Source organism: Microcaecilia unicolor, unplaced genomic scaffold (genome assembly GCF_901765095.1).
Source record: "Microcaecilia unicolor unplaced genomic scaffold, aMicUni1.1, whole genome shotgun sequence".
Lineage (NCBI taxonomy): Eukaryota > Metazoa > Chordata > Amphibia > Gymnophiona > Siphonopidae > Microcaecilia > Microcaecilia unicolor.
The window spans coordinates 15,333-39,484 of NW_021963339.1; the positions used below are offsets into that span (position 1 = coordinate 15,333).

Here is a 24,152-nt window from a genome sequence, read left to right on the forward strand (position 1 = left end):
GAGTCAGACCAATGATCCATCTAGCCCAGTATCCTGCTTCCAACAGTGGCTAATCCAGAAACCCAATTAGTAGCGACATTCCATGCCATGAATCCCAAGGCAAGCTGTGGCTTCCCCCATGTCCATCTCAATAACAGACTATGGACATTTCCTCCAAGAACTTGTCCAAACCATTTTAAACCCATATATTCTAACTGCTTTTACCGCATTCTTCAACAGTGAGTTCCAGAGTAAAAAAATATTTTCTCCTATTTGTTATGTAGATCTCTAGAACAAAATCCTGCTTAAATGCTCTTTTTTTTTTTTTTTAGAAAGCAGAATTTGAAAAAGTGTACAAGGGTATGAACTTTTACACAAGGTACTGTAGTCTGGCAGCGCAAACCTCTTGAGTTAGCTGATTTAGGGGGGATGTTATGAATATGGGATACCATTAAGATGTGTTAATTTACTGTTAACTCCAGTTAACTGCATAAACTCAGACCTGTGCTAAAGTAGAACGAGTTAGTGGTGAAATAACACACCTTAACCGAACGGTAGCCCATGTTGATAACTACACTCCTTAGTTCGAGCGCTGTTAATTTCTAGAGTATGAGACTGTGTGGCTTTATGGGATAATTTATAAAGTATTTTCCAGGGCTGTGGAGTCTGAGTCGGAGGTACCATAAACTGAGGAGTCGGAGTCGAAGGATTTTTGTACCGACTCCACAGCCCTGGTATTTTCAAGGTGTAAAGCATGTTTTACATTTGGAAAATGTCTCTTTTATAATACTGCTTGGCCAATTTTATACACACACGCTTATTTATTTTATATTTATATTTCACCTCACAATAAAACAAGCATAATACCAATAAAAGCAGTTTTAAAAAATGCAATAAATTAATGCTGCCTCAACTCACAAATATGCATGAAGACAAGATGAAATGTGTTTATATAAGGGGTGGGAACCAGAGTCCTGAAAGGCCACAACACAGGTTTTCAAGATAAGTACATAAGTATTGCCACACTGGGACAGACCAAAGGTCCATCAAGCCCAGCATCCTGTTTCCAACAGTGGCCAATCCAGGTTACACAAGTACCTGACAAGATCCCAAAACAGTACAATAAATTTTAGGCTGCTTATCCTAGAAATAAGCAATGGATTTTCCCAAATCCATTTTAATAATGGCTTTGGACTTTTCTTTTAGGAAGCTATCCAAACCTTTTTTTAAACCCCGCTAACTGCTTTTACCACATTCTCTGGCAATGAATTCCAGAGTTTAATTACACGTTGAGTGAAGAAATATTTTCTCTGATTCGTTTTAAATTTACTATTTTGTAGCTTCATGCGTGCCCCCTAGTCCTAATAATTTTGGAAAGAGTAAACAAGCAATTCACATCTACCTGTTCTGCTCCACTTATTATATATACACCTCTATCAAATCTTCTCTCAGCCGTCTTTTCTCCAAGCTGAAGAGCACTAGCCGTTTCAGCCTTTCCTCATAGGGAGTCATCCCATCCCCTTTATCATTTTCGTAGCTCTTCTCTGTACCTTTTCTAATTCCACAATATCTCTCTTGAGATGCGGTGACCAGAATTGCACACAGTATTCAAGGTGCGGTCGCACCATGGAGCGATACAAAGGCATTATAACATCCTCAGATTTATTTTCCATTCCCTTCTTAACATTCTATTTTATTTCTTTGCTGCCGCAGCACACTGAGCAGACAGTTTCAAAGTATCGTCAGTGATGTTTCCTGGTCAGTGACTCCTAACGCGGAACCTTGCATCATGTAGCTATAGTTTGGGTTCTTCTTTCCCACATGCATCACTGCATCACTGCGCTTGCTCACATTAAACATCTGCCATTTGGATGCCCCAGTCTCCTAGTCTCGTAAGGTTGTCTTGCAATTTTTCACAATGCTCTTGCGATTTAATAACTTTGTGTTGTCGGCAAATTTAATTACCTCACTAGTTATTCCCATGTCTAGATATTTTATTTATTTATTTATTTAGATTTTGCTCACACCTTTTTCAGTAGTAGCTCAAGGTGAGTTACAGTCAGGTACACTGGGTATTTCTCTGTCCAAGGAGGGCTCACAATCTAAGTTTATACCTGAGGCAATGGAGGGTTAAGTGATTTGCCCAAGATCACAAGGAGCAGCAGTGGGAATTGAACCGGCCACCTCTGGATTGCAAGACCGGTGCTCTAACCACTTGGCCACTCCTCCACTCCCCTGGTTTTTATGCATACTGCACATAGGCGTTCTCGGGGATGCCTATGGGGGCAGAGTTATGATCAGTGTTGGCAGCAAATCTCAACCGGTGTGTCATGACACACTAGGCTGTTGCGGGTCCAGCACTCAATCTGCAGCGTTTGGAGGGACGGGGCTTGTAATATTTTCACTACAGCATGTTTCTTCCTTCTCTTCTCTCCTGCCACAGCAGCTTCCCTTTGTCTTCCCTCAGCCCCACCTAGGTCTATGAAACCAGTTGTTTGTCAAGTCAGCAGTGATAAGTCTACTGGGTAACCCTGAGCCTTTCCTCTGCCACATCCCGCCCATGCGTAAATATTTAGTTGCATTAGAGGGGCAGGATGTGGCAGAGGAAAGGCTCTGGGTCAGCCCAGCAGACTGTTGGCAAGGGAATCGGAGGCCAGGGAAGTAGTGAGAAGAGAGCTAGAGGAGGAGAGTTGACAGGAAAGTGAAATAAAATGTGGAGGACAGAAGAGTGAGAGGGTGAAAAAAGGTTGAGAACCACAGCTCTAAGCTGTGCAGGAGTCCTTCACCTAAGCTCCTGCTAGTAGGGTGAGGAGGGGCTAAGTGCTGTTTTAGTATCACATTTCCAAAAGTGAGGGACAGGCAAGTTATGCAGGACTCCTGGGAACCTGCCTTAGCCTTAGTGGTTGAAAATGTGATACTGAAGCAGCACTCCTCACCCCCTGGCAGGAACATAGGTGGGGAGGACTCCTGCACAGCTTAGAGGGAACATTGGTTGTGATGTGTGTACATACATGGAATTCTGTACATAGAGAAAACACATACTTTTGCACATATGAGAGAGAATTTGTGCATTACTGGAGAAATTTTGATTGCCTTTATAATAAAAGCCAATAAAACTCTTTACATAGGTGTCGTGTTTCAAAATTTGCCCCTATATATGGAGGAGCTACAAAGATTTCTGAAAAAGCTACAACAGATTCAAAATAACTGCAAGCAGACTTTTGTCAAGTTGTTCCCTTTTTGACAAGACTCCATGAGCTACCTGTAACTTTTCAGATGACCTTCAAGATGTAAAACTTTGCTTCCCCCCATATCTGGCAGGAAATCAAAGTTATTTATTTTTTTGTCTTATGACAAGAAATGTTTAAGATGGAGGAGTATTAAGGATAAAGTGTTCTCTGCAATAGTGTCACAACTAGTTCTAGTCGCGAAAACATCAGGGCCCAGGTTGAGCTCTGGTGTACTCAGATGCTGGCAGATGCTCCCATCAGGGAGGAGTAGACTCCAGTAGAAGGCAGGAGAAGTACCAGGTGTGGAACCACTTTAAATCAGCTGGCAGAGGCTAAGTCTAGCAATTGATATGGTTCTCCGAAAAATTAAAGACAAAAAAGGAAACATTTATGAAATACAAAAGTAATCAATAGAAATCAAACAAAATAAAACATGGAAAAGAAAATAAGATGATACCTTTTTATTGGACATAACTTAATACATTTCTTGATTAGCTTTCGAAGGTTGCCCTTCTTCGTCAGATTGGAAATAAGCAAATGTGTTAGTTGATAGTATATATATAAGTAAAACATCCAAGCATTTCATTGACAATCTAACAGGGTGGGGGGGTGGGTAGGAGGTATGCATGGGAACATCAAAGCATTTCAGAGATAGTCTAACAGGATGGGGGGTGGATAGGTGAAATACAAAAGAATGCAAAAAGAGGAACACTGAAAAGAGTACCAAATAAAACTCAAAGAAGAGATGAGAAAACCGAGGCTGGAAAAAGCACATGTGGAAGAAAAAAAAAAACTAGGAATTTTGCACATCTTATATAAATCGCTTAGTATTTTCATTAGTTGGTGTAGGTGGTGCCTCTTTATCCTGAGATGGAATATGCTTTGTTCAGGTGCTTTTCCACAGCACTCTATCACATTTTTATCACATTATTCTTTCCACTCGTCTATTTCACATTTTGTCTGTACATATCTACGGTCCAAATATTTCATGTTTTATGACTTTATTTTTTCATAAGGACCCCCTGATGAAGGCAATCTTTTGCCAAAACACTGCAGTGTTGGGCTTCTTCATCTTGAAGTACTGATTATACCTACCGTACATTATTTTTTATGTACATTCATTTTGGAAGACTGTTTTTGTTAATAAATTGAGCCATTTTGTGACCTCCTGTCTTGTGGGTTTGGCTCCTTCCGTTCCTTTTCTTTCTTTTTATTGAGTTATATACATAATTCACAGTTTTTCTGCATACATTGTTTTATATATTTATTGTTTTATACATTTAGGGCTCCTTTTACAAGGTGGCACTACCTATTAGCGGTGTGCTGAATGCAAAGAAGCCCATTCATTTCCCATGAGCTTCTTCACATTCTTCACGCTAATCAGTTGTGCCGCTTTGTAAACAGGAGCCCTTAATGTTTGCTCTTGCACAGTACCTGCCTTCGTTTACCTTGATTTGATGCAAATCGAAAGAGTTTGGTTAAATATATTTTTCTATATTTTGAAAAATGGTGGGTTTATTATATATATATTTATATATATATATATATATATATATATATATATCTTTCTGTATGCCAATTTTGGTTTAATATACTTGTATGTTTATGCAATTGTGCTTGTTTTTTTTTAAGACGTCTGATGCAGGCATATGTTTTGCTGAAACATTTATTTATTTATGACATTTGTATCCCACAATTATACCAAACAAGTTCGGGTTCAATGTGGCTCACATTAAAGGTAGAACAAATCCAAGTTATATTAGTTATAGAGACAGAAACTTATGTGAATACAATGTAACATGGCCTTGTTGAGTCTTTGTGCCATGCATATGAAGTAAAGGCTTTATTGTATCCCAGCCTGGTCTTCAGCTTGGTCCTTTGTTGTTCCTTGTCTAACTACCTCACTGCTGTTTCCTACTACTACTATGTGGAGATCTTCACCTTCTTCTATACTCCTTCTAATACTTAGTGCAGGCCAAATGTGGCCGACACGAGTAGCTGCTGCCCCTTCCTGGGAGCAGCAGAGAAAAGGTCAACCTATCCTCTTTGTGAAGGGACACCTCTGATGGGAACTTTGTTCCAGGCTCTACAGTGGAGCTGGACTGGCTTCCACAAATACTTATGTCGCATAACATCCATCCCCATTAACCCTAAGTATTTCACAGACCAGATCTGTGTAGACAGCATTGTTATAGGATCATATACAGATTGTGAACACCCAGGGGACAGATGATTTACAGAGTGTAGTGATGTAGATAGGCAGTCAGCCCAGTCCTATGGCCCACAATGCTGTTTCTCTGAAATGCTTTGTCTTCTCATGTGTAGGTTACTGTAGCTACATACAAGGAGACTGTCATTGTTCAGTCCTCCCCCCCCCCCCCCCCGCCAAAACTCTCCAGAAGGACACTGGCTGGGCTCTGGCTGTAGGACATCTGTGAGGGGGGGGCCTTTCCTGATATGAGACCTTTAGCTAGATAAATTTCCGGAAACTACTAAAGACAGACCTGTTCAGAAAAGTATACCCCAACATAAAAAACCTGGATACCTGCGACACAACGTAACCAAAGACCGTAATGGACATATCCCAACTCTTCCTCTCCCTCTCTAGTTACCCCAATTGTATTTACCATACATGCAACCCATTGCACCACAATTTCACCTTGTATTGTTCAAACCTGAATTTGTTCATACCGGAATCAGCTAACGCCGTTTACAGTACTATGTAAGCCACATTGAGCCTGCAAAAAGGTGGGAAAATGTGGGATACAAATGTAACAAATAATAATAATATGCCCCTGTCCGTTCCTAGGAGCACCCCGGCCCCTCAGGTGGAGAGAAGATGCCCAAGGAATCTGTCTGATAGAGATGTGCAAGAGAAAACCCATTACAGACTTATTGGTAGAGTGCAGGATTATTTGTTGGAATCCAGAGACGATTTATACTACCATTTTGTAGTGTTTTTTTTAAGTGTTGTTTTTGCAGACCTGATGAGGGGACTCAAAAGCTAGTTGAAAATATATTAAATTAATCCAATAAAAAGTGACACCTGCATCTTTTTCACTGATTTATAGTTTGATATGTTAAATGCGACTAGCACTGCAGCTAGCTAACAATAATACATACAAGAGTTATTATATTCAAGGCTCTTCTTTGCTATGACTGTGATTAAAGGGGAAAGGGGTTGGGACTTGATATACTGCCTTTCTATGGTTACAATCAAAGTAGTTTACATATAATATACAGGATTATTTTTTTTTGTATCTGGGGCAATGGAGGGTTAAGTGATTTGCACAGAGTCACAAGGAGCTGCAGTGGGAATCGAACCCAGTTCACCAGAATCAAAGCTCGCTGCACTAATCACTAGGCTGCTGTGGAATCTCTTAACTTTTTCATATAGAATTTTATATGTTATTCTGTGATTTTATATGTTATTCAGTGAACTATGACAGATAGTAGAAAGGAAAAATAATCAGTCAGTCTCTCCTGGAGAAAGTATCACAGAATCCATAGACACTGCCTCAAGCAAGGTTATCCTTGGTACAAAGCTGTAAATCAGACAGACCTATTGGGCGTGTCCTAATAAGGTGGCAGCATTCTTATGTATTTAATGGAACTGTGGACTGAGAGCACTGTTGTGCTGTAAAGCAAAGTTAATGAAGAAAAAAGAAGCTTTAAAATGAATTTGGTGCTGCTGAACCTTTAACTATGAATGATTCTGTAGAAAATTATTGCCTTAGTTCACAAGGCTTTTAGCAGTAAGGCCCCAGTGTTTGTTACTGCATTTTTTTGAAACTATCACACACCATAACTGCTGCATACTTTTCCAGAGGTCATTTATGTGCGGATACGTCCACACCTTCATATAAGGTGCCCTTTCACTAAAGGTTATCATGCACTAATGAACATTAGCGTGTGCTAAATGGCGTGCGTCCTATTTTATGTCTGTGGGCTCTTGCCACCAAATTCTATATATGGCACCTTATTTTGGCCGCATGGCCAAATTGCACACATGGAAAGACAGCAAAGCAGATCAGTAGAAGAAAACCATAAATTTATTGAACAAAACACCAAATATTCAAATCAGCCCGACACAGGCCGTGTTTCGCCCAGCAGGGCTGCGTCAGGGGCTACACAGTTTTCTTTTATTGTCAGGATTAATGAGATATGTATACTGATATAAAAAATGTACAGAGGTCTTCTAAAATGAAATTAAAAAACAGGCAAATAATCAAAAAAGTGCAATCCGTCAGATACACTAGCAACTCTGTCATCACTTTTTTGATTTACCTGTTTTTTAATTTCATTTTAGAAGACCTCTGTACATTGTTTTACATCAGTATACATATCTCATTAATCCTGACAATAAAAGAACACTGTGTAGCCCCTGACGCAGCCCTGCTGGGCGAAATGCGGCCTGTGTCGGGCTGATTTGAATATTTGGTTTTTTGTTCAATAAATTTATGGTTTTCTTCTACTGATCTGCTTTGTTGTCTTTCCATCTTGGAGTATGCAGATACCTGCCTTGTTGTTTTCTTGTACCTCCCCCCCCCCCCCCCCAAAAAAAAAAAAAAAAAAATTGCACACTTGACTTTTAATTAAGAGTGGAGGAGTAGCCTAGTGGTTAGAGCACCAGTCTTGACATCCACAGGTGGCCGGTTCAAATCCCACTGCTGCTCTTCGTGATCTTGGGCAAGTCACTTAACCCTCCATTGTCTCAGGTACAAAATTAGATTATGAGCCCTCCAGTGTACCTGAATGTAACTCACCTTGAACTACTACTGAAAAAGGTGAGAGCAAAATCCAAAACAAAATAAAAAATTGATTAACAAGCCAATCAGCACTGATAATTGGTACTTAACCAATTAGCAGCACTAATTGGCTTTAATTAGAATTTATGCATACAACTTTCTAGGCGTATTCTGTAATGCTGTGTGTGTAAATTCTAAAGTGCACAGCCGAAACGTGTGTGTGGCCATGGGCGGGCCATGGGCGGGTCATTTCAAAAAAACCTATGCGCACTATTATATAACACACCCGATCTGCACCTAACTTAGGTGCAGGTATTTAAGCCTGGTTTTAGGTGGCCTAAAAGAACGGTACATGAGCATAGATGTATTCTATAAACTACACCTAACTTTAGGCATAGTTTATAGAACCATGCTAACTGCGTGGTTTTACTGCGCCATATATAGAATTTCCCCCTTAGTGCACACTAAAGGACCCCTAAAATACCTCAAAGTGGGCATGTGCTTTACTACTTAAGGTATATGTAGTGTCTTATAGAATTGTTCTCATAAAGGCAGAAGGGGACTTTGGAGTCCTTCCACCAAACAGTTAGTAAAAGTGGCCATTGTGCTAATGCGAGTCATTCCTACACACTAAAAGCCATTTTTCCCGCATAGGTAAAATGGCTGAATTCTTTTTCTTTTAATTGCCATGCATTAATTTTCCCAATTAGCACGTGGCCATTAGTTCATGAGCTCCTACCGCCACCTATTTTATAGTTGGTAAGAGCTCACGCACAAACCACACACTAATCAGTTAACGCACAGCAACGTAGCTGCACTAACCAATTAGCACAGAATAGGCCTGCTCTCCGCCCCCCCCCCAGATCCACCTCCAACGCTAAAAAACAAAGGACTTCTTTTACAAAGCTGCGGTACTGATTCCTGTGTGGCAAATGTCATGAAGCCTGTAGGAAGTGACTTTACCGTTGCTGTTTTCTTATTATATTAATCTTGTAATAGTTTTAATAGTGGAAGCTTGTATTTAAATAGGATTTGGAGCAACCTTCCACATGGCGTCACAATCAGGATAACATCTGAAGGAGATCCAGTGGGGTCTGGCATTATTATACACACAAAATATCTGATTACTTAAGAAGCTTCTTTCTTCCATGTATAATGATTTGTCAGTGGTTAAACACAGTATATGTACATACTTTTGGTTGCAGTTTCATATGCCTTGATGCAGGCTCTACCCTGTGACTCCCGCAGAAAACTGTGGGCTTTGGCTATATTTTTTAAGGCTTGGCAGAGTTCTTCCATCATTATTGGTTCTGTATTTTTGTAAGTTATGATTATGGGGTTTAAAACAATATATGTATTTTTTATGCACGTTGGTAGCGCTTGAGTTGCTGTGGCTACAGTGGTTTCTCACAAGTGACTCAGGACCCTGGAACTCTGCACGGCAGAATGGTAGACAGCACAAAATATTAAACCCTGGCCAGGCTTCACTGAACAAATGCATATGAGAAGCAAGCTAAGGAATATGTAGCAGTCAGACTGTATAAATTTAACCACTGATTGCTTTTTTTTTGTTGTTCATCATTTGCAATTTCTGTTGAGAAATTTGGAAATATTTTGCTGTTGGCTGCAGGAAATGACCATTATGAAGGGCAATAGATTGCAGTGGTTTCTAGAAATGTTTATTGAGACCCAGTATTGCACAGCACAATGGCATTGTCTCCAGCTTCTAATTGAGTGAAATATGAAAGAAGGATCCACCAGCACCATGGTACAGTAAAGTCTCGATAAACAAAACCAGCCAGTTGTCAGATAAGTGAAGAGTTGGATAATATGGTAACCCCTCAAACAGTACAAAAACAAAGGCTGTAAAAGCAGGGTCCTGGGTCTGAAATAAATTGTCTCTGGTGTGACCTTCCCTCTGTGCTATGCTGGAAAATGGAAAGAGACATGATGACATCACCGGGTGGTTGGATTAGCGAAGGTCAGATAGTGGAGGAGTGGCCTAGTGGTTAGGGTGGTGGACTTTGGTCCTGGGGAACTGAGGAACTGAGTTCGATTCCCACTTCAGGCACAGGCAACTCCTTGTGACTCTGGGCAAGTCACTTAACCCTCCATTGCCCCATGTAAGCCGCATTGAGCCTGCCATGAGTGGGAAAGCGCGGGGTACAAATGTAACAAAAATAAAATAATGGAGATTGCACTGTACTTTAAATGAATTTTTCTGCCTGACATTGAAAATAATTCTTGTTCTTGGCTCTGAGTACTGCTGATTTGTGAAACTAAAAGCATTTTGGATCTCAGGTGATTTAGGGGGAAGTTCTTTTGCCTTTTTGGAATTTGACTCCATCCAGGCATTTTCAGACCCACTGATGCAGTCCCTTTGTATTTCTTTACAGGGATGATTACCAAGAAGATGGATTTTGCCAACCTTACAGAGGAATTGCTTGTGCACGATTCATCGGAAACAGGACCATTTATGTGGACACCCTCCAGATGCAAGGGGAAATTGAGAATCGAATCACCGGTAGGCGTTCTGATGGGAAACCAGAGTTGCCACCTGGTTTGACAGTGTACAGTGGAAACCTTCCCAGTTCTATTGCTTTGCTTGGTAGTTGATTTGGTTTCAAGGTGCTCTGATAACAGGAGCTTTGAGGGTGTAATCCTGCATTCACCTGCCCTGCTGTATTCTTTAAAACAAAGCCCCGACCATATTGTAACAAAAGTAGACACCATTTTACCCCACAATATCAAACTTTCTCTTCTTTTTTTTTATCGTATAAGGGAAGTGTTAAAATGTTTGTTTGAACAGTTTACAGTTTGTACTAGGGGCATAGCTAGTCCTCCAATTTTGGGGATGCCCAGGAGTGGGCAACGTATTCCTCCCCCCCCCCCCCCCCCCCCCCCCCCCCACGCTTGAGCTAAACATACCTTTGCTGGAGGGGATGGTGAGTCCCCGCCAGACAAATAAATACAGGTACCACTCCCCTCCTCCTCGTGCTGCTTCCTCAACGCAGAAGTCGGAGGTATACCTTCAGCTCGTGCACGAGAAGTCACGGCGTTGGGCATCTGAAGGCATTCTTTCTGCCAACTTCTGCATTAAGGAAGCAGTGCGAGGAGGAGGGGAGCAGCGGCACTGAATTTATTTGCCTGCCGGAGCTACGACATCCACTCCAGCAGGAGGTAAAGAACGTCTTTCTACCTGCGGAAGGGTGTGGGTGGATCAGGGAGACCTTGGAAGGGTGGAGAGGGACTGAGGTTGGATTCTAGGAGCTTTGGGCAACATAGTTTTGTTGGACGAGCAACAGGAGTGCTGGAGTCTCTGCATATTTGTGGTATCATTCACTCATAGCACACACTGAGTAAAACTATTCTGCACAGGAGACACACTCCTAAAACTGTTTTCTTATCTTAGCATTTTTTTTACAACATGCTTCTGTTCCAGTATCAAATCTATCCATGTTGGTTTGTCATTCACAGATATGTGTCCAACTTTCTTCAGACTTCATTTGAGTCACACAGTCTCAGTGGTAAAGACTAGGGCAAATGTACAAGTCATTTGGTTTCCACTGGCTTCAACGTTACATGTGCTCGAGAGCTTTTATAAACTTGCAGCAGCTCTCCACAGACTACCACTCAGTCACTCAGACTTACCAGCAAGAATCATTAACCCAGAATATACATTCTCAAACAGCCCTATGATTTTCTTAAAACTTTCTCTCATAAAATACATACATATTTTAAACGTATCTTTTTCCTCACAAGGAGCTCAACTTGCACACATCTGTCCTCTCTAACAGATTCCCTCCCAACTGACACAATGGACTTCTTTAGACTTTTAAAATTCTCTCTTTTTCTGTTTTTGTGACAGCCATGATGCTGCACATGCCTCTCAGCACTTCAGGTTCACTCTCTCATCTTTTTACTGCATAAAACAAAATCCCTTCCCCCAGCTTTCTCCATAATTTGACAGGGTCCCAGATGTTTCTTCTTTGATTTTTCATGCATCCTTTCACAGCTCTGTGTCTGTGAGTTGGTCCCGCAGCATGTTCAAGATCCTACAGATGTGCCTTTAGCATCTCTCCCATGCACTCACTTCCAGGTTCATGGGAACCCAATTCGGGGCTAAACATTGGAAATAGGAGGGTAGGGATGGACGCCGCCTTTTTGAGAAGGGCGAGCCCAGAGGCAGGAGGGAGTAGGTGGTGTTGCTGCCCTCCTGCGTCCAATGTTTACAAGGTATGAGAGAGAGAGAGAAATTGGAAACTGGAAATCGGAATGACAAGTGAGGTGATTAAATTTGCAAATGACACAAAACTATTTAAGGTTGCTAAAACACGTGCGGACTATGAAATATTGAAGGAAGACCTTAGGAAATTGGAAGACTGGGCATCCAAATGGCTGATGAAATTTAATGTGGACAAATGCAAGGTGATGCACATTGGAAAGAATAATCCAAATCATAGTTACCTGATGCTAGGGTCTACCTTGAGGGTCAGCAACCAAGAAAAAGATCTAGGTGTCGTAGATAATACGCTGAAATCTTCTGCTCAATGTCTGGCGGCGGCCAAAAAAGCAAACGGGATGCTAGGAATTAGGAAAGGGATGGTGAATAAAACTGAAAATATTATAATGCCTCTGTATCGCTCCATGGTGTGATCTCACCTTGAGTATTGCATTCAGTTCTGGTTGCCGTATCTCAAACAAGGTATAGCGGTATTAGAAAAGGTTCAAAGAAGAGCGACCAAAATGATAAAGGGGATTGAACTCCTCTCATTTGAGGAAAGGCTAAAGAGGTTAGGGCTCTTCTGCTTAGAAAAGAGATGGATGAGGGGAGATATGATTGATATCTACAAAATCCCGAGTGGAATAAAACGAGAAGAAAATCGATTTTTTTTTACTTGTTCCAAAAGTACAAAGACTAGGGGACACTCAAGGGAGTTACATGGAAATACTTTTAAAACAAATAGACAGAAATATTTTTTCACTCAATGAATAGTTAAGCTCTGGAACTCTTTGCCGGAGGATGTAATCAATAGAAATCAAACAAAATAAAACATGGAAAAGAAAATAAGATGATACCTTTTTTATTGGACATAACATAAGGTATCATCTTATTTTCTTTTCCATGTTTTATTTTGTTTGATTTCTATTGATAACCTTAAGAGTGGACTAACACGGCTACCACACTCCTCTACCGGAGGATGTAGTAACAGCGGTTAGCGTATCTTGGTTTAAAAAAGGTTTGGACAAGTTCCTTGGGGAGACGTCCATAGCCTGCTATTGAGACAGACATGGGGAAGCAACTTCTTGCCCTGGGATTGATAGCATGGGAGTGTTACCACAATTTGGATTTCTACCAGGTACTTGTGACCTGGCTTGGCCACTGTTGGAAACAAGATACTGGGCTAGGTGGACCATTGGTCTGACCTAGTATGGCTACTCTTATGTTCTTATGGGAGGGGGGTCAGGTTACTAGACCACTGTGGAGTTGAATTGCAAAGGGGGAGCATGAGAGGGAATTCAACTTATAATTAGAAGATGGCTATTTTCTTCTACTTTTTGCAATACCTTTACAAAGGTCTTTTTAAAGTCCCACCTTTTGTGTCACAAGATTGAAAGTACACAACATTGAAGATTTTGTAATCTATTTATCATCAAAAGATTCCTGAAGCAGGCCGCAGGCTGAAACACAGTTCTGTGTCTAGTCTGTGATGAATCTATGATCAATAAATCTTCTTGAATCACCAAGTTGTTTTCCCTTGTTTCTGGAGTCCGTGGTCCATCTCCCACTATCCTTTTGTTTTTTCTGTGGTAGAACGCATGCTACCTTCTGTAGCATAGATACTCACATACAGTAAAGCATATCAGTTAGGAAATTCCATCTTTGCAAACTGCCTCTTCCCGTTTTCAACTCTTTATTCTCCCACACTTTCCCATTCCAAAACACAACCCTCCTGCATCTGCCCTACCCCCACAAACTGCCCAAACACACACACATGTACAAAGGTTGGAAAGAATTCCATGAGCTGTTGTATATGTACTCAACTTTTCAATTAGATCAAAGAAAGTTAAATTGGAAGAGCAAACACCATATAGTGCATGTCTCTTTCTGCAGAATGAGGTACTCATTGTTGACCCTCCCCCTCCCCCCCATATGTCAGGTATTAGTATATCCATGTGTAATGTACTGTGCCAAAAAGGAAATAAACTGAGAATCATTCCTAGACTGACTTGATCTATATAAATGGGCAACAGTGCCACCTATTGTCCAAGTTGAAATTGGCAACAACTGTTAAGGCACATTGAGCACAGTGGGTTACATACAACCAAAATGTTATTGTGCTGAAATGTTCAGGTTTAGAAGATCCAGCAGAAATGCAGGGCTGTAATAAGAGCAGGGTCTGTGAAATGCATGTTACTTTCAGTTTCAGGGGCTGGATGATGCCTCTCCAGTAATACCTTGATGGGAAAGTGTGTGTTGCATCCTTTCTGTAAGATCTGTTTCATTCCAACTTTTGTGAGAGTGTAAATTGCTGTATTTTCCTTGCCTTCCAGCTGCATTTACCATGATTGGCACATCCACCCACCTGTCCGACCAGTGCTCCCAGTTTGCCATCCCATCCTTTTGCCACTTTGTGTTCCCACTGTGTGAGGAGAGCTCCCGCACCCCGAAGCCTCGTGAACTGTGCAGGGATGAATGTGAGGTGCTGGAGAATGACCTGTGTAAGCAGGAATACAACATTGCCAGGTCGAACCCTCTCATCCTGATGCAGCTTCAGCTTCCAAACTGTGAAGAGCTACCATTGCCCGAGAGACCTGAGGCTTCCAACTGCATGAGGATCGGAATTCCTGCCGAGAAGCTCAACAGATGTAAGTGCAGATGTACTCTGTCTTCCTCTGAGGCACCTCCTGCCTTGCTTGTGATGACTCTGTAACGTATTATTTGTCACTGCTCTTTTTTTTCTGTAGGTGATTGTATGTGTTAGTATATTAAGACTTCTCTTAAACATTAAACAAACATACGAAATGATCAGCAAAGCAGCTTACAATACCATCGAATGCACTTACAGAAAAGAGGTATAAAATAAGAGTCATTACAGTGTTAAGAATTATTACAAAGAGATGGCAAAGGTATTTTTTTTAAACCCTCTACCAGGGACCGCAAATTGACCTGGACACTGCCTCAAACAACATAAGTGAAGAGCAGTTATTGAACTTCACTTATGTTGTTTGAGGCAGTGTCCAGGTCAATTTGGGGGATTATTCAGAGTTACAGTATTCCTTCTCAAAAAATAAATGATGTGTAAATGTTCCTAAATCTGCTAGGTTGTACTTACTGTTCCTTAAAAAAATGTATTACTGTGAGGCGGTGCCTTTACACAGGAAGATCCTCATTGCTTTATCAGGTGATGGCCAAAATTTCCAATAAATAAGGATCATAACCTTCATTAAAATCGTTCAAGTTTACAAAATTAACTTCCACACTGTTCAAACTATTAATGGTATGATCACGTAATGACGAACGCTTACAAGAGTCATGCAGACTGTTCTGACAATCTCTGTAGGAGTCACAAGAATAGTTAAGTTCTGGAACTTGTTGTTGGAGGACGTGGTAACAGCAGTTAGCATATGTGGGTTTTAGAAACGTTTGGACAAGTTCCTGGATGAAAAGTTCATAGTCTGTTATTGAGATGGACATGGGGAAGCCACTGCTTGCCCTGGGATTGGTAACAGCGGATAGTGTATCTGGGTTTAAAAAAGGTTTGGTCAAGCTCCTGGAGGAAGAGTCCATAGTCTGCTATTGAGATAGACATGAGGGAAGCCACTGCTTGCCCTGGGATTGATAGCATGGAATGTTGCTACTATTTGAGTTTCTGCCAGGTATACCTGTGACCTGGATTGGTCACTGTTTTTGAAGCAGGATACTGGGCTAGATGGACCATCCGTCTGACCCAGTATGGCTATTATGTTCTTATGACATTTGGGGTTGATATTCAGCATGGTTTAAGTGGGCAGCTGCCAGTGTTAATCAGTACTTAACTGTACTCTGATTGCTGCAGTTGTTGGATTATTTGTAGTAAATAATTAGCAGATTTTAGTACACACAGCTTCAGCTTTAGAAATGTTAATTTCTTTCTTCATCTCTCTCTCATTCACCCCTGAATAATTCACTGCTGAGTCACTTTAAAGTTGAAGTAACAAAACATCTGTTTACTCACAGTTTGTAGTTAGATTATAATCAGACAGGCTTATATATACATATTACTATACATTTGTATTATCAGCTCCTTCCATGTGCTTAGATGGTAATGGATGCTCACACCACCATAGATCCTCTCAGGTTAGGAGAGATCATGAGCTCCATGTGCTCCATGTGCTGCATCTGCTGCATCTGCTGTGTCTAACCCCCACAGGAAGTTGCATAGCTATGTGACCTCTCTAAGTAATTCACATCAGAGGTCACAGAGTAATCACAGAGAAATAATAGGTGACAGGCAATGCATGTAAAATACAATTACATTCCAACAAACCCCTTCTCATGCATAACTGTCATGCAATTATTTATTCATACAAAGTCCAAGCTTTATACGCAGATTCACAAAATGTTCTCTGGGTAACGGTTTGGTCATGATGTCAGCTGTCATCTCACTGGTGTGACAATAGTGTAGACTGATGACCCCTTCTTTTGCCAACTCTCGCACGTTGTGGTATTTCGTTGCGATGTGCTTGGTGCGTGACTGAACCTTGTCATTCTGTGACAGTCGGATGCAGCTCTGATTATCTTCCATTATCTGGATTGGTCTCTTTTCAGCTATTCCAAAATCCAGCAAAAGTTTTTCAATCCACATCAGTTCTTTGCACGCTTCCGATACAGCCACGTATTCAGCTTCTGTAGAAGACAAACTCACAATACTTTGTTTATGACTGGCCCATGAAATTTGTACATTTCCATACATAAACACATATCCTCTTGTGGATTTATAATTAGAATGATCCCCTGCCCAATCTGAATCACAGTAACATATTAGTTTTGGATTACTATTGGCTGAAATCTTTAATTTACAATCAATGGTACCCTTTAAATACCTTACCATCCTTTTAACTGCAGTCCAATCTGATTTGGTAGGTGAGCTGACCCTTCTGCTCAAAATTCCTACTGCATTTGCTATATCAGCCCTGTATGTGGTAGCTAGATATAAAAGCTTACCTATGGCTGATCTATATTGGATGTTATCTGGTAAAGGTTCTCTTACTGTTTCATCCTTCAGAAAATCAGTGATCATGGGAGTGCTTACAACTTGGGCATCTTGCATACCTAAACTTTCAATAAGCTCATTTATTTTCTGCTTCTGGCTTAGAAGATAAGAACCATCATTTTGTTTCTCAATTTCTATACCAAGATAGTATGACACATTACCAAGTTCTTTTATCTCAACATTCTGGTTTAAACACTTTACAATGTCCTTGTACTCTTGCTCACTTTTGCTTGCAATGAGCAGATCATCAACAAAAGCTAAAATGTATGCATATTGTCCATTTGTGCACCTAGTGTACAAGCATTTATCTGCTTCACCTTGCTTAAATCCTAAATTTGTCAATATTTCATGCAATTTATCATTCCAACATTTTGCACTTTGCTTTAATCCATAAAGACCTTTGTTTAATTTACACACTAGCTGTCTTTGTTTTGTATTTATGAAACCTGTTGGCTGTTCCATGTACAAGTCTTCAGTTATATCTCCGTGAAGAAATGCTGTTTTCACATCAATGTGTTTGACTTGCATGCCTTTTGAGACTGCAATGCTCAGAAGTGTTCTGATTGTCGTGTGTTTCACTACAGGTGCAAACACTTCATCAAAATCTTCTCCATATTTTTGAAGATTTCCCTTTGCCACTAATCTGGCTTTATACCTTTCCACTTTTCCTTGTGCATTCCTTTTTAACTTGAATACCCATTTGCATCCTATAGCTTTCTTGCCAGGAGGTAATTTTGTAAGAATCCAAGTATTATTTTTATCCAATGCATCAATTTCTTCTTGTGCAGCTTTATGCCATTCAGCAGCTTCTTCTGCTGGCATTTTTTCAATCTCATCCCATGTTAAGGGCTCTTGAGCTTCTGCTGACTTTGTTAGGTAAGACAGTCTTGGGGGTGGAACACCTTTGTTTTCCCTGGATGAGCGTCTGACAACAGGTTGGTCTGACCTTTCCGCATCCTCTAAATCTGAGAGTTCTTCTCCAATTGATTCCCCTTCTCCAACTGTACTGTCTTCTTCAATGATCCTTTCTGTGTCTGTTTCCTCTGCCTGTTCCTCGTTAGATACAGGTGAGTTGCTTTCAGACATCTGCCTTGGTATGGCATTTATATACACTGGCATGTCTATTATGGTTCTAGTTTCATATTCTGGATGATAAGGCTCATCTGGGATAATCCAGCCTTTATCAACCCTTTTGTTTTCATCAAAATATGTAACATGTCTTATGCCAACAATGCCAGTTTTCAGATTCAAAATTCTATATCCTTTGTGTCCTGGAGCATAGCCAACTAAAATGCCCCTTTCTGTTGTGGAATCCAGCTTATGCCTTCTTTGCTTTGGTACATGAGCATATGCTGTACTTCCAAATGTTCTTATGTGTGACAGGTTTGGCTTCCTACCATGCCATGTCTCATGTGGTGTGCGCTCCGCGCCTTTAGTTGGCATTCTGTTTTGTAGGTACACTGCTGTGAGAATGGCTTCCCCCCATAGTCTTTTAGGGAGATTGCTATCTGACAGCATACATCTGGTCATTTCCACAAGTGACCTAAATTTTCTCTCTGCAACAGAATTTTGCTCTGGTGTGTAAGCTACTGTTGTGATATGTTGAATGCCTTCTTGTTCTAGAAATGTGCGCATGCTTTGTGAAGTGAACTCACCACCATTGTCGGTCTGAAGAACCTTTGGTTTTCTTTCAAATTTATTGCTCACCATGGCTACGTATTTCTTCAGCATGTCTGTGACTTGACTTTTTTCTTTCAGCAAATAGGCCACACAATATCTAGAGAAATCATCCAAGAATATTAGCACAAATCTGTTATTTCCAATGATGGGATATTAAACGGTCCACATAAGTCACTGTGTATTAAGTCCAGCACTTTATTACTCCTATTTCCTGTGTATGCAGGAAATGAGGGTCTCACACCTTTTTGAGTAACACAGTCTATGCATTTCTCCATTTTACCAGCATCTGCACTTATCTGAATGCCGGTGGCCAGTTGCTTACTGTAAAGATCCTGGATCACCTTAGAATCACGATGTCCCAGGCGGCGGTGCCAGATTTCCAGACTACATTTACCATCATTCTTCCTTACTTGCGCCATATGTGAGGCTTCACCTGAAATGCTCAGTTTATAAACATCTTTATGCATAAAAGCTTCAGCATACACTTCATCATTTTTAGAGATTGTGCACTTACTGTTTTCAAATGAATCGCAAATCCCTTCTTATCTAATGTAGATACACTAAGCATATTGCAAACTGCTTGGGGAATATACAAGACATCACTTACAGGAATTTCTTTAACTTCATTAGACACTTTGCATTTTAAGAATCCAATACCTTTTGCTTGGATCTTAGCAGTCCCTGCGTTTGCAGTTTTAAGAATACCTTCCTCTGGACACATTTCCTGAAAGAAATCCTTACAATTGGTTAAATGGCATGTGCTCCCCGAATCCAAAATCCAAGTACTTTCATTTGAATTATTATTTACCATAGTCAAAGATTTTTCTGCCATTAGAAAGCCCTTGTGTTTATCTTTGTCCTTCATACATTTCCTGGTTTGAAAATTCTTTAGTTCCATTGGCTTAGGTGAGCTAGAGGGAGTGTTTTGTGTTTCCTTACACCATTTAGATACATGTCCCTCCTTTCCACATGAGTAGCAAATCAGCTTGCCCTTGGGTGGAGTTTTCCCATAGCTCCGCCTTCCTCTGTTCTTTGCCAAGAAATTTGTTTCATTTCTCTCTGACTGACTTTGAGAACACATCTCCTCAGAATCATTTATTATGCATTCCTGCCTTAGTTTTGATGTTGCCTGTTCAAAAGATTGCCCTTCAATGGCCTCATTTACAGACCTAAAAACATCAAACTTCTTTGATAGTGAGGTAAAAAGAAATGCTCTTTTCAATGCATCACACATGGGAATTCCAGAAAGTTCTAACTTTTGAAATGAAGACATAAGATACATAATGTGATCATTACATTTACTTTTATCCCTTAATTTGGTTTCATTCAACTCTGCCAACCAAATTGGTTGCTGCTTTGCATATGTAGTTGCATACATAGTTCTCAGTTTATATAAAATGTCCTTTGGTGTATCTTTTCCCTCCACTAATATGGCTTGTTTCTCTGAGAGAGCTTCCAAAAGCATGCACTTCACATAATAGTTTGCATTGTCCCATTCAGCCATATTTTCAGCTGTTCTGTCTTGGTCTAAGCATATATTTAATCCTTTTGCTCGAAGGAGACATATGAATCTTAGTTCCCACTGCCGATAATTAAACTCAGTTAATTTAGGCACCTTGAGAGAATAGAACAATGGTGAATTTCTTCCCTCAGCCATTTTCTTAGCCTTCTGTCTGCTGTGTGGGGGGAGAGAGAGACAGACTGAATCTTTCCTTTAAAACTTAAGAGAAAAATGTGGCCTTTTTTTCTGCCTGGTAATATTTCTCTTCTTTTTCAATTCCTGAGCCCTGGGCCCATAACCCTTTTGTTGGATTATTTGTAGTAAATAATTAGCAGATTTTAGTACACACAGCTTCAGCTTTAGAAATGTTAATTTCTTTCTTCATCTCTCTCTCATTCACCCCTGAATAATTCACTGCTGAGTCACTTTAAAGTTGAAGTAACAAAACATCTGTTTACTCACAGTTTGTAGTTAGATTATAATCAGACAGGCTTATATATACATATTACTATACATTTGTATTATCAGCTCCTTCCATGTGCTTAGATGGTAATGGATGCTCACACCACCATAGATCCTCTCAGGTTAGGAGAGATCATGAGCTCCATGTGCTCCATGTGCTGCATCTGCTGCATCTGCTGTGTCTAACCCCCACAGGAAGTTGCATAGCTATGTGACCTCTCTAAGTAATTCACATCAGAGGTCACAGAGTAATCACAGAGAAATAATAGGTGACAGGCAATGCATGTAAAATACAATTACATTCCAACAGCAGTACTATCCAGTTATTGCAGGGGAGGGGCATAGGCAGAGCTTGGGTGGAGCCAGCACTTAACCGGTTGGTGGCAGTATTTAGTCTGCTGACCAGTTAAGTAAGCATGTAAAGTATCGCTCCATGGTGCGACCGCACCTGGAGTATTGTGTTCAGTACTGGTCTCCGTATCTCAAAAAAGATATAGTAGAATTGGAAAAGGTACAGCGAAGGGCGACGAAAATGATAGTGGGGATGGGACGACTTTCCTATGAAGAGAGGCTGAGAAGGCTAGGGCTTTTCAGCTTGGAGAAGAGACGGCTGAGGGGAGATATGATAAAAGTGTATAAAATAATGAGTGGAATGGATCGGGTGGATGTGAAGCGACTGTTCACGCTATCCAAAAATAATAGGACTAGAGGGCATGAGTTGAAGCTACAGTGTGGTAAATTTAAAACGAATCGGAGAAAATTTTTCTTCACCCAACGTGTAATTAGACTCTGGAATTCGTTACTGGAGAACGTGGTACGGGCGGTTAGCTTGACGGAGTTTAAAAAGGGGTTAGATAGATTCCTAAAGGACAAGTCCATAGACCGCTATTAAATGGACTTGGAAAAATTCCGCATTTTTAGGTATAACTTGTCTGGAATGTTTTTACGTTTGGGGAGCGTGCCAGGTGCCCTTGACCTGGATTGGCCACTGTCGGTGACAGGATGCTGGGCTAGATGGACCTTGGTCTTTCCCAGTATGGCACTACTTATGTACTTATGTACTTATAAGTTAAGACAGCAAAAAGGCTGTCTTAACTTTATTCATTGACCTCACCAGATACCAGTCTGAATATTGTCTGGTGCCCAGTTAACTTCCACCCTGACTTGGATATTCAATGCCAGTGCCTGGACATAGCTGGCATTGAGCATCCAGGCTTAGTTTAGTCCACAGTTGTGAGTGGCTTAAAAACTGCTGACCACTGTAGGCTGAATAGTAGATCTGTTGTATTTAAATTAGCATAATCTAATTTAAGAGCGATTGTGAACCACAAAATAGAGTAAATATTCCTGGCACTAACATTAACCGTTCCCTTCAAATGACCTGGAAATATGTTCCTTTTAAGTCCCCAATTAGTTCAAGCATGCACTATATAGGGGCTAATTCTATAAAGAATTTTCTGTGTCGCCTTGGTGAATATTAGCAGATTAAGGTGTGATTATACATGCAAAATAGCATTTATGAAATTGTGTAGCACTATAAGTGTATAAAAAGTGCTTGCATCTACTTTTGTACAATCCCCCAGATTCCATAAAGATCACCTAAATGTGTGTGCCAAAATTTGTGCATGATCCTGACATGCATGTGCACTTAATTGGATAGTATACATCCCAGACTACCAATAGAATTGAAAAATAAACTTGCAGAGCTATTAGCAATATGTAATTTATCGTTAAAATCAAGCCCGGTACCGGAAGACTGGAAGGTGGCCAATGTAACACCAATTTTTTAAAAGGGTTCCAGAGGTGATCCAGGAAATTATAGACCAGTGAGCCTCATGTCTGTGCCAGGCAAAATGGTAGAGACTATTATAAAGAACAAAATTACAGAGAGTTTACATAGGCATAGATTAATGAGATTTAGTCAAGGGAAATTTTGCCTCACCAATCTAAAGGTGTATCAGCATTTTCAAAAGACATTTCTCAGTGTACCTCATGAAAGACTCCTGAGGAAATTAGAAAGTCATGGGATAGGAAGTAATGTCCTATTGTGGATTAAAAACTGGTTAAAACATAGAAAGCAGAGATTAGGGTTAAATGGTCAGTATTCCCAATAGAGAAGGGTAGATAGTGGAGAGAGAGGGGGGGTCCGCAGGGGTCTGTGCTGGGACCACTGCTTTTTAATATATTTATAAATGATCTAGAGATGGGAATATCTAGTGAGGTAATTAAATTTGCTGATGATACAAAGTTATTCAAAATTGTTAAATCGCAAGAGGATTGTGAAAAATTGCAAGAGGACCTTACAAGACTGGGAGACTGGGCATCCAAATAGCAGATGATATTTAATGTGAGCAAGTGCAAAGTGATGCATGTGAGAAAGAGAAACCCAAACTATAGCTGTGTGATGTAAGATTCCACATTAGGTGTCACAGCCCAGGAAAAGGACCTGGGTGTCATCGTTGATGATATGTTGAAGCCCTCTGCTCACTGTGCAGCAGCAGCTAAGAAAGCAATTAGAATGTTAGGAATTATTAGGAAAGGATTGGAATACTGAGAATGTTATAGTGCCTTCGTATTGCTCCATGGTGCAACTGCACCTTGAATACTGCATGTAATTCTGGTCACTGCATCTCAAAAAAGATATAGTGGAATTAGAAAAGGTACAGAGAAGGACGACAAAAATAATAAAGGTGATGGGACAGAGAAGGGCGACTAAAATGATAAAAGGGACAGGATGGTTTCCCTATGAGGAAAGGCTAAAGCGGCTATGGCTCTTCAGCTTGGAGAAGAGATGACTTGAGGAGAGATATGATGAGGTCTATAAATTTAATGAGAGGAGTGGAATGGGTAGATGTGAATCGCTTGTTTACTCTTTGTAAAAATACTAGGTCTAGGGGGCTTGCAATGAAGCCACAAAATAGTAAATTTAAAACAAACCGGAGAAAATATTTCTTCACTCAACGTGTAATTGAACTCTGGAATTCATTGCCAGAGAATATGGTAAAAGTTAGCTTAGCATGGTTTAAAAAAGTTTGGATAACTTCCTAAAAGAGTCCATAAGCCATTATTAAGATGGACTTGGGAAAATCCACTGCTTATTTCTAGGATACACAACAATAGTAGGACAAAACTTGTATGTGGCAATATATATCTTATAGGCTGTAGAGGTTATCTCATAGCATTTTTAGCGACTGTGTATATCAGCGTATCATATGCCTCACACGTCTGCAATTGTAATCATAGACTACCTCCAGCCAGCCAGTAGTTTCGTGTTATATTTAGACTTTTAATTGAA

At 40.4% G+C, this 24,152-nt stretch overlaps 1 protein-coding gene across 1 annotated transcript in view; it reads left to right on the forward strand.

Annotated features, from left to right (window-relative positions):
* Window positions 1–311: 311 nt before the first annotated feature.
* LOC115459210 (tyrosine-protein kinase transmembrane receptor ROR2-like) overlaps window positions 312–24,152 on the forward strand; it is a gene marked incomplete at its 5' end in the record, with an annotated part of 47,147 nt that continues 23,306 nt past the window's right edge. The window contains 3 exons of the mRNA XM_030189075.1: window positions 312–358; window positions 10,333–10,481; window positions 14,513–14,827. Of these exons, the coding sequence (XP_030044935.1) occupies window positions 312–358; window positions 10,333–10,481; window positions 14,513–14,827 (511 nt within the window). The remainder of the gene's footprint in view (window positions 359–10,332; window positions 10,482–14,512; window positions 14,828–24,152) is intronic.